The sequence below is a fragment of the Mytilus trossulus genome, chromosome 8 (assembly GCF_036588685.1).
Source record: "Mytilus trossulus isolate FHL-02 chromosome 8, PNRI_Mtr1.1.1.hap1, whole genome shotgun sequence".
In the NCBI taxonomy this organism is placed as follows: Eukaryota; Metazoa; Mollusca; class Bivalvia; order Mytilida; family Mytilidae; genus Mytilus; species Mytilus trossulus.
Genome location: NC_086380.1, coordinates 22,680,185 through 22,692,209, shown reverse-complemented (window position 1 = coordinate 22,692,209; position 12,025 = coordinate 22,680,185). Strand labels below are relative to the sequence as shown.

General features: G+C 32.3%; 1 protein-coding gene across 1 annotated transcript; it reads left to right on the top strand.

Moving 5' to 3' along the window:
• The first annotated feature begins 8,887 nt into the window (after positions 1-8,887).
• LOC134681751 (uncharacterized) lies at positions 8,888-11,803 on the top strand. Its single transcript, XM_063541393.1, has 4 exons — positions 8,888-9,955; positions 10,568-10,651; positions 11,000-11,113; positions 11,546-11,803. The coding sequence occupies exons 1-4, from the start codon at positions 8,917-8,919 to the stop codon at positions 11,728-11,730; spliced, it is 1,422 nt and encodes a 473-aa protein (XP_063397463.1). The 5' UTR covers positions 8,888-8,916; the 3' UTR covers positions 11,731-11,803.
• The last annotated feature ends 222 nt before the right edge of the window (positions 11,804-12,025 follow it).

Genomic DNA, 12,025 nt, shown 5'->3' with positions numbered 1-12,025 from the left:
ATTGTTGATGGGGTAATAATAAGCAACACCGGGAAAGTTTATGCACGAATTTATGTTGACAGATTCTTATTTTGAACTCAAGTTTCAACAAAGAAAGCAATGAAAAATACGTTAATGATATATTAAAAATAATAAATCTAATGTTATAATTGAATATAGTGATATAGTAATATAGGTATGCACATGTTCAACCGTTCGTTCGTCCGTTTGACCATCCGTCCATCATGCTTTGTGGATGATAGTGTACCACTTGACCATTTTTTTCTTCTTAAATTTTAAGAATAATATCATATCCCATACAATACAGACCAATGTAGATATTTTGACGGTCTAATCACGATTCAAGAGATATGACTTTGTGACCTTTAGAGTTAGATTTTCTTCGTTTCCTGATAATAATAATACTATCGTTTGACAAAACAATTTAAACATTTTAAACACAAAAACACGATTATAGACCATTAATTTTAGTTTAAGTTTGGTGGATTCGATATTGACTGTTTCAAAATTGATCTAATAGTTTATCTTTCAAATTTGATTTGTTTTCCTAACTGACTATGAAATTACCGTTTCAATAAAAAAAAAAAATTCTCAAGCTGTTGCATATTTGTTAACTAGATCTCCTAATTGAAGTTTTCAAATACTTTGAGATGACACCTTTGTTCATGGTCACCTGTGTTACATGTTAGTCTAAGTATAGGATAATCATGTGTGTGTCGTATTTATCCAGCATGTTGTTTTAATTTTGTCCCCTATCAAATAAATGATTGAGACAACGAAAATGGGGCGACAAAAATCAAAGGTGAAATAAAGGAAAACAACTAGTTGAAGATGTAAAAAGAACTTCAAATAAAACTTACCACTGGATAGCACTTAATTTACTTTTTTCTATTTCCAAAGATATCATATATTACAACTTATGTACATAACTAATTTGAATAACATTTCTATTCAATCAGCTAACAATTTGGAAAACTTTGATGTTGAAGTTATAATGCCAACCTGTACATGCAATCGCCGGAATAATTTTGATGAGGGAAACATATTTCACTGCCACTACCAGGCCACCAACAGTCAGAGAATCACTATAAATTGCCCTCCAAACACAAGAGGGAGAATTGTAAGGATTAAACGCCGTGATACGATAGACCTGGTTATTTGTGAAATAGAAATATATGGAAATCCAATTAACAGCCTCAATCAGTCAAGTATTTATATTCTTTATTGTTATTGTTCAATAATTCTTGATCGTATTTGAAAGAGGAAGGGTCTATATTCTATAACTATATACTGTGGATTCATTATTTGTGGGATACAAATTTTGTCGTTAAAAGTGAACCACCAGTTATAAGTTTTTAACAAAGTACAAATTTGGAACAGGATTGGTCTCCTTGCCGACCTCTTCTTATTTTCATGTGAGTCGGAGTTCATTTAAACACTTGTCAAAAACAATAAGATCAAAGAAGCCAGATCATTCAATTTCAATTCAGATATATGTTTTTCCATAAACAATCCAAGTTTTTCAGATTGATTTCCATTGATATATACTACATTTGTACTACAGAACTAGAAATTAAAGAAACAATAGACATGGCTTCCTCCGCTTTATTTTCAGACTCATACCTCGAATTGGACAAAGACGGTAATCTCAGTATCAGATATATGACAAGGAGACGATTTCTTTTTTAAAATTATCAATCTCCCCACCTCAGTAACAATATACCAACTTTAATTGCATATGGGTTATACATTCTCTTACAATTTTAACAAGGTTTTTTCCTTCTATTTTAGCCTCGTCAAGGACTGATTCTGCCTATGCGTGTGGATATATCGGGTACAAATATGTAGGACCTGTTATAGGAACATCTGAAGCAGACAGTCCCATTCACTGCATAATTCTGTGCGCCATAAATACAGCCTGTTCTGCTGCAGAGTATGACAAGAACACAAATGTCTGTACACTGAAAGGTGAATGTGTCAATGGAACTCAGTCACATTTGTTCCCAGACAACAACAAAGATGTATTTTTCATTCAATAGAAGAACAGATGTAACAATTCTGCATCCATTTTTAACTTGTTAGACTTTTCGTGCGCTTCAATTTTGACCAAAATACAAATCACCATAAAACAACAAAATTCTAAACAAATGATTGTTTTGTAAATTATGAATACTAATACACGGAAGTTAAAGCATTCGCGGAGATCGTGTTTTTCTCGATTGAATCGATCCATTTTATTTCGAGTGATTTTACATTTGATTATATCAATTTCTTGCTATTCCAGAAGTATAATAGCTAGTTTGCATTATTGGTAAGGGGCCCGAAAAAGCTCGCCTTCGGTTGTTTGAATATCTCGCTGCATTGAAGCCAGACGTTTTTAACAAAACAATGATGGACAATCTAACCTTTAGGCAACTTTTATCGACTCATAGCTTGGATATAAAGTAAGATTTCTCGTCCCCTCACGCATTCACGATGTCCTCAACCAGAATCGATCCCCTCACGCATGAAAAAATTGAAAATTTTAGGTTTGTAGATTAAGTAAGACGTCTATCAACACCGAAAAGCGAACACGCCGCCCAAATTGACATGCATACCAATTGACCAAAAAAAAAAGTAAATTTGAACCAGTAGGTCTGTTTAATGAACCATTTCGAAAATTAAATGTCACTTTTTTAGGCAGTTTCTCTTGAGGCAACTGATTTTGTATGAGTTCAACTCCACGTACAACAGTAAATGATACATGTATCTCTTCGTTTAAGTATTCACCACAGCACATATCATTCTCCGATTTGCAACATTTTGATTAGTTGAAAAAGAAAATTGCGATTTTGAAATGTACATACCTTTTGAAGCGGGGACAATTACTATACTCAAGCACAACCGGAAAATCCTCTCACGGTTTTCATTGCAGAACCAAATGTTCTGCGTGTGTAGATTACAAGCCGTGAATGAATTTGTAACAGGCCAAATTAAACATTTATAACACAAATTAATGTATGGGTGATGATATAGTTTATCACAGACACGTAATAACATTGTTTGATCTTATATATTAAGGTAAAGCATTTATTTCACGTGCGATTCTCGGGAAGGAAGTCTGTTTACATATTTGATCATATTAACACGAAAATAATACGATCATAGTCAAACACTATATCTAATGTGCAAATAACTTCTAACAGAAACATTAAACTCTTTTACGTCAGCTTTCAACACAAATCTTTATATATTGATGTAACATGTTAAATGTTCCCTAGCAGACTATCGCACGTTAAAGCTTTGAAGATATTGTTTTTACCTCGTCCGTTTTTTATTTTGTAGATCGTTTATTCAAGGATAGATGCATTCAATGTTTTTACCGTAACTAGTTCCACACTTAGAACTTTTGTACACTATTGATAATCAGAGTTAGTTTTTACTCAATCGAGCCGCTATTTGAGGGAGTTCCAATTTATCATTGTTTGTATTTAATCAGATGATTCATGCCATTCGTCCTTCAAATTATCATAAATATTCCTTAAAAATAGGTGAAAATAAATAATAATAAACCATAGGTTTAGTCTTTTCATCTTAACCGGCTCCGGTTACCAACTTTCATGAACGTATGTGACTGACATACACGTGAGAGGCTTAGCTAGCTACAAAACAAGGTTTAACCCACCATTTTTTACATAAGGAAATGCCTGTACTGAGACAGGAATATTGCATTTGTTTTCCATTCGTTTGGTGTGTTTGAGCTATTGATTCTGCCATTGGATATGGGCTTCCGTTTTAAATTTTCCTTCGAGTTCAGTATTTTTGATATTTTAGTTTGACCAACTTTCAACAAAAACTAGTTATCTCATGTGTTACTTTTTGTATAATTGAAATGCTATATACCAATTCTAAGTCTTTATTCTGTCACATGTCAATAAACATCAAACGAATAGAAAACAAGTGTCACATTCCTGAATTGGTACAGTCATTTCTTAATAAAAAGGTTTTTGCTTCTATATGTAATGTAGATCATTTGACAAAGGATGTTTATTTAAATTAATTAATAGATTTTGTTAGAGAAGGATACGTGATTTAAAACTATGCTTAAAAAACACCCTCAGATTTCATTTTTTAATATTTGGTTTGTTTTGTTTTGATGTAATACCTTATAGTATAGTGTATCTTATATCCCTATTCAAAAATGCTTTTATTTTATATTCTTTAACACGAGAGAGATTGCTATCAGCACTCATTGGATATTTATTAAAATATTTAAATAAGGAAATGTGGTAGAATTTTCAAAAAACTATCCATCAAAGACCAAAAAAGACCTAAACATAATCAGAACAAAAGCAAAAGGTCCTACCTTCCACGAAAAGTGACGTAAGGTGTATGAAATTATTCAACATGTCACTTATGATTATTTTTAAAAGGAAAATTTCACCCGTTAAATATCACTAGATCGATTCGATTAAACAAAAACACATCCGCAAGAGCAGACGAACAAGTCCGTGTTGCTTCAAACTAACGATGATCGAATTCAATACCTTCACACATCAAGAGAAGTAAAAAAATTAGAAAATAGTAAAAAAGTCTTCTTAGCCAAAAAACACAACAAAAACGGATAAAACAGGAGAAGAAGATATGACCTAAAAGCATTCCTGATGAAGAGAAATCAATTAAAGCAAATCGTACTTGATAGGCCATTGATAGACACTTCAAAGTCTACTCTATAATTCAGAATAATGTACAAATTTGACACCATCGTTTCATTCATTTAGTATAAGCAAAATTCCCGCCAAAAAGTGTATGGGAACCTTTAAAATTTTCTACAGGATGATTGCTTATTTTTTATACTTGAAAAATAGAAAATTGACCGCAATCCTATCACAGTCTGCTGTACCACATTGCAAACGGCTTTGTCTGGACTTAGTCGTATTGTGTTCTGTAATTGTCGGGACTCAGACCTGGGTAACATTGCCGAATTTCGTATTAATAACGGTGCTGTTCCGGAATGTTTTTGGCAAAGACAGTTCGCAATCGCCAAGTTCTGGATGCAATCTTGACACTATCGTAAATAAAACTGTCATGAAAAATTTCTCCAAAAATGCCTATTCTACAGAAAACACAGACAATTGTGACGATTTTGATCTGATACAGCAGAATTTGTCACGATATAGTCATGATTGTAATCCGACTGAACAAAATCGGCAGAATGTTACGGGATGCACATAACTATCGGAGTGCTTGGCCGATCTCTCTGGACCAATACCGATCCGAAGGAATCTGTTACGAACATATACGACTGCAATCAGACAATAACAGAATATTCCTGATCATCGAGGAAAGTAATCAGACTTTTTGACTTTTCGTGTCTTAGCGCTGTCTGATCTCAAACGGGATCCATAATCGGCACTGTGTGAACGCCGCATTTTTTTCTATGACGTAAATCATTTATAAAATAGATATTCTTTTCCTTAGCTAACTTAACAGAGGTTTGTGATTAAATTTTTTTATTTTACATTCACGAACATGTTTAATCTTATACAAGCGTCCGAAGTTGCTACATTTTGCTCCTCAGACTAGAAATCAATTATAAAATATAATGTTTGAAGGGAGGTTTCATTCTCCTCAAATACTCCCCATTCGACTGTACAAAGATAATGCATGATTGTAATAGAACTAAAATGTTGTGATATAATATTGCATTTGTTCAAATCTGCACCAATATAATAAATCAAATTTCCCGTTAACAAATGCACGTATTGGTATAATCAATCGAATGGTATTAAACGATAAAACAAAACTATCAAATCAATAGATTTTGTATGACGCATTCGTTTTACAATTAAAAGAAATAACATGGAATATATCTGAAATATGACAAAGAGCAACAAAGTTATCATTTCAGGATGATTGCGTATTTATTAAACATTAAAAATAGAAATAATACAGGAATATTTTCAATACTATTCAAATACAGACTTTATGTTATTTCGATTACAATGGATTCCTGAAATTAAGGTTGGATCTCCAATTGAAAATAAAGATGTTTTGATAAAGTTCTAATCTGTTTTTGTAAGTATGCTTTCAAATGCTTTATTCATGTAAATACAAAGCAGGTTTACAAATGGAGCAAAACTTGCTTACCCATCCCGAGTAGAGTACTTGAATTCACATCTGTTAATTGATGGAGTGAATTGTTTTAGTTTTTGTGAAGTGTTTAGTGGACTGTTTAAACTTTGTCCAACTGAAGTACTGGATGATGAGTTGTTCTTTATGAAAAGGTTTGATTGTTTGTAGATATCTTCAATGACTAAAATATATATTTTTTCTGGTTTAGATTAAGCTGGTTTAAACTGCTTTCAAAACTAATTTTTCATTTAAAATTGCAAAATATATCTAGACTTACATCTCCTTCCCTGCTATATCGTCGTCCTAAACTTAACCAAACCTTACGCTCTTATTTTCATGTAACAACGTTATCACTATAAAAAGCAAACATTACCAGACATCATATGCAAGCTATGATTTTTAAAGAAGATGTGCAATGATTGTCAATGAGAGAAATCGTCACAAGAGACCATGGACGTAGAAGTTAGCGGTAATAGGTCACCATATGCAATGAGTAATGCCCAGACCGCAAAGTCATTTTTAAAGGCATCGAAATGACATTTTTAAGTAATTAAAACAGATTATATAACGTCCATATTAATTAAAAATGAACGGAAACCAAATATGATATACTGCAAAGAACAACAATCACTGAATTCTTGACAAGGTACAGACACTTTCATAGTGTAACAGGGTTGGAAATGTTAACTGACTCCGATTCACTTTTCTCCCTTAGATGGGACAGTGTTTTAACGATTCAACACATGAACAAATTAATTAATCAGTTGATAGAACTTATTAGATCGACTGAGAGTACAAAAACAAAAAAGACACAAAGGACAGATATGACTGTTCATCTGATTTAACAAAACATATTCGAAGTTAATTCTTTCTGTATAATGACAATCTGATACTGTAACCTTGGACAAATTGCCTTTCTAAAGTTTTAATACTATTTAATTGTTTTGATTAAATTTATTCTGAGGTCGAAATCATCTATGAGCATATGTGTTCATCTAATGGACAGTGGTGGTGACCTTGGTCTGTGAATAGTTGAATTGAGGTAAATCATACTATTTCAATATCTATTCCAAAACATATGTACCATTTGAATACATGTATCTCAGTTATGAAACATTTTGAATGAACTATACAAATTATTAGCAAAGATGTTCATTCGTTTATTTTGTCTGGCGATTAACAGTATAATAGTTTATTAATGGTCTAGAAATAACATCGTATAATAGTAGATTAATAGTCTAGTAATAACATCGTATACTAGTCGATTAATGGTTTAGTAATAACATCGTATAATAGTCGAATAATGGTCTAGTTATTAGATAAAGGCAACAGTAGTATACCGCTGTTCAAAACTCATAAATCCATGGACAAAAAACAAAATCGGGGTAACAAACCAAAACCGAGCGAAACGCATTAAATATAAGAGGAGAACAACGACACAACACCGAAACGCAACACACACAGAAACAGACCAATCATCAGACAAAACACCACGAGAATAACAAATGTAACATGTAAACTAAATACATGAATTTGGGATACACAAGTACAGATACACGTCTTATAGTAATGCGAATTCACATTCAGCAAAACGGTCACAATCGGGAATAAGTCACGTTTGGTAATTAAAAGATTAGACGACATAATGACAAACCACAATCTGCCATGTGGTAAAAATGTCCTTAGCTAGTTTGGTTAAAGAGACATCATAGGGATCAACCAATTCGTGATGGTGTCCATAAAATTTACGGAGTGTCAATTTTAATCTGTCCTCCTCATAACTTTGTTGGAGCAGTTTCTGCGTAAGGAGCACACTCCTGTATATGAAGTCCGTATAGTGTGAACATGCACGTGAATAACGTATCAATTGTGATATGTAAACACCATACGAAGGGGCAGAGGGTACGTTACTGCTGAGAAATGGGAAATTGATAATTGGGAAGTTGAAATCGTCCCGTTTATCATAGATTTTTGTGTGAAGTCGTCCATCTACGTCAATATTGAGGAAAAGATCAAGGTATGAAGCAGTCCTTCTAGTATCAGTAGTATCCTTAATTTCAAGTTCACTGGGATATATGAGATGTAATTATTGGCTGAAGTATGGGTTGTTCAACGATAAAACATCATCAATACATCCAAAGCAAAATTAAAGAATTTCGCAAGGTGCTTTTTCTTTTTGTCTTTTAGAAGGTTCTGAATAAATTCTGCTTCATACGAATACAAAAACAAATCAGCCAGCAGGGGTGCACAATTAGTACCCATTGGAATACCGACTGTCTGTTGAAATATAAATCCTCCAAACTCAACAAATATATTGTCGATCAAAAAGTCCAGCATTTTAATAATATCATCTTCAGTATATTTTCTGGAAGATTCAGTGTGATTCTTCACAAAATATGAAGTATTGTATCCCAAAACAAGAAATTTGTATCTACGATTATATTAAATCGTATAACACTAGTAGTCGAATAATGGTCTAGTAATTTCATCGTAAAATAGTCAATAAATGGTCTAGTTATAACATCGTATATTATTATACTTTCTGTAAGAATGTCCTTCTATAGTTAAATTACTCTATTTTTGCATAGTTTTTAAAAGAAATATATAGCGTTAACTGCACTATGCGAAAATAGTATGTCTTGCTGTTGCAGTAGACTATTGATTTTAACGTCAATCATTGTTTGATTTCACGAGAGAAGGTGGAGCTCAGTCGCATTGATAGACAAGTGGGCTGGGCTTATTAGCCTGATCATATGTGCGCTATAAATAACGATGTTATAAACCACTAATTAAAGTCGCTTAATGACTATACTGTCGTCTGCAAAAAACAAAACAAGCAAGATGTCGCGGTTTGGTCAAGACGACCCTATAGCATTTAGAAAAGAGAACTTTAAGTCCAAGAAAACTGGTCAACAAACACATTTTGCTGTTAAAGTTTTGTCAGATTTCATTGTTGAAAGAGGTATGGAAATTGACATTTTGGAAGCCACAAAAGATGAAATCGCAAATTTATTGCAAGATTTTTATGCCAACATCCGAAATAAAAGTCAAGAATATTACAAGAAAAATACTCTTCTAGCCATACGACAGAGCATAAATAGATATCTGAAGGAGAACGACAGGTTTTTTGACATCATAACCGACCCCGAATTTACCAGAGCAAACGACAACTTTACTTCCCTACTCAGGAAAACGGGAGAAGAGGGAAAAGGAACTGTCACCCACCATGAGGCTATCTCACTAGAGGATTTGAGAATGCTTTATGAACACCCACTAGTTTTTAACACGTCAACTCCTCAGGGCCTCCTAAATAAAACTATATTTGAGACAATCTTATATTTCTGCAGAAGGGGTCAGGAAAATCTCTCACAATTGAAGGTTGATGAATTTAAAGTTGACTCGGATCAAAAAGGGCAGATGTTTGTCCGTAAACTTACAACAGAACTAACAAAAAACCACCAAGGTACTACAAATGAGCCAGAAGGTTCAGGGGGAATGATGTATGCTACTGGCACAGATAGATGTCCTGTTAAGTCTTTTGTTAAATATCTAAAGAAACACAATAATGCAAGCAATAGATTATTCTTGCATCCAAAGAATTCATTCAGTGAACAAGATGATATGTGGTCCAGAAATGAACCAATTGGACAGAACACCATAAAAGTGTTTATGAAGAATTTGTCGAAGTCCGCAAAATTATCTAGAGAATACACCATCCACTGTATCCGGTCAACATGCATAACCTTGCTGGACTATAGTGGCTTCCAATCCCGTCACATCAAGACTATCAGTGGACACAGAAATGAGGCATCTTTATCAAGCTATTGTTATGATACTTCAGGTAAATGCTATACACAAATATTTAATATTCATTGTGCAATTGCTAAAATTTTAATACATTTATTTAAGGAATGACTGTAATATTTTTTGTATCTATGAAGAAATAACATAAAAAATGTGGTATATTACAGTCATTTCTTATAATTTAATTCTAAATTTCATTTCAAACCGTAGAAAACCATGAAAAAAGGTTGATGACGTCACGGTGACATGACTATATTATGTCTATGGGCTGAAAACAAAATAACGTCAGCCAATCAGAAGACACGTTCCATCCAAAATTAAATTATATCTATATATCTTATGCAGTACATCATTTGTACATATAATAACAAAAATATGCATTGAATTACACCAATATTGTAAGAATATTTCTGCTTTTAATATCATAATTGAGTTTAAAATTTTTATGTTAAATCTCAAAAAGGTATTGGGTTTTATTTATGTGTGAAATGACTGAGTACGATATTATTATATTCTTTATTCTTATGACTATACTTGTACATTTCTTTATTTTATTGTGCATGTTTATAAATTAATTTTACTGTCTGTCAATCATTTTCTGAACTCATATATAAAATGCTTTCATTGTTTTTTTATAAATACATTTCAGATAAAAAGAAAAAGAGTATGTCTGATGCATTAAGTAAATGTACCTATGGAACATTACAACAGACAGAAAGTAGGAGTGTAACTAGTAAGTATAATCATGTAAACTATCAAATTAAACAAAATAATCCAAGAAATACAAAGAAAAAATAACCTAGGAGAAATGCATGTATTTATCGTCTTGTCGGTACCATGAAATATAGCACACTACATTGTTGCATTGACTCCCCTCAAATATTATAGCACAATAAAATCACAACGATAATTGTATTCTAATATTTGCCACTAAACTTGGGTTGTACTGTTTAAAGATACTGATAAGACAACTGTTCATATGGCTCCTAAGTCATTTTGTTCATGTAGTCTATATAATATATAAATAGTTCTCTTTACATGCAAGATAGTGTAAAAACAAATTTAATTCTTTTTATTACAGTTAGCTTGTCCCAGGAAAAGACTGTTTCTACCTTCACGTCGGATGAGAATGAACAGCCAATACCTCTACCAGTAATAGAGACTGTTTCTGCTGTTAGAAATAGTAAGAGACAAGGTATGTTTTCTTTTTGTATTCAGGTACTATTGAAATAGTATAAACTATTCAACATATATTTTGGGTCAAAACATGAAATAAATGACAAAAGGTTTGTCACATAGTCTTCAACAATGAGATCTTCCTTAAAGTCACTCTCCTACATGTCCAGTTACATATAATGGAGTTCATGAACAAAATGGCATTCAGGTGAATTAATTGCATATTTAACACATGTAAATACATTTATGTCTCAACATTCTTCAATACATTTTAAAAATGAAAGTATGCTTTTACTTGTTTTTGATAGTACAAATAATGTACCGCTATATATGTAAATATGGCCAAGAACTATTTGTGCAACTTTGTTATGTTCAACTAGAATAATTTGTTACCTAATAGTATTGGTACTTTGTTCACACTCAAAAGCTGATTTTATTTAAATTATTTCAGTTGAAACTGCACCATATGATCCAGATATCATTGACTTTTTGGGACTACCTGATGATGTTTTGGTGGACTATTGTCAATCAGTCGAGAATTCTGACCACCAAATTAGTGCCCCAAAGCAAATGAAGATGATGCCATTGATGAATATTTCAAATTGTACTGTTAATATCAACTATTACAATAATTGAATTTGAACAATGATGGAAAATACATTGTAGTAGATATTATTTGAGTTATAAGGACATTTAAGAGACTTAGTTTCTGTTAAAACTTTATTTTATATGTGTTAACATATGTTTACTGCTATTAAAACCAAAATAGTCATTTGTTACAGATAAATTGTAATAAATGACATTTACTGTTACTATTACTTGTTTTTTTTTAAGTTATAGAGTACTGTGAAGAAGGTTTATAAATGATATGGAAGATGTTTGGAGTACACCTTCTTGGGAAAAATCCAAAATAATACAGAGACAAATCTAG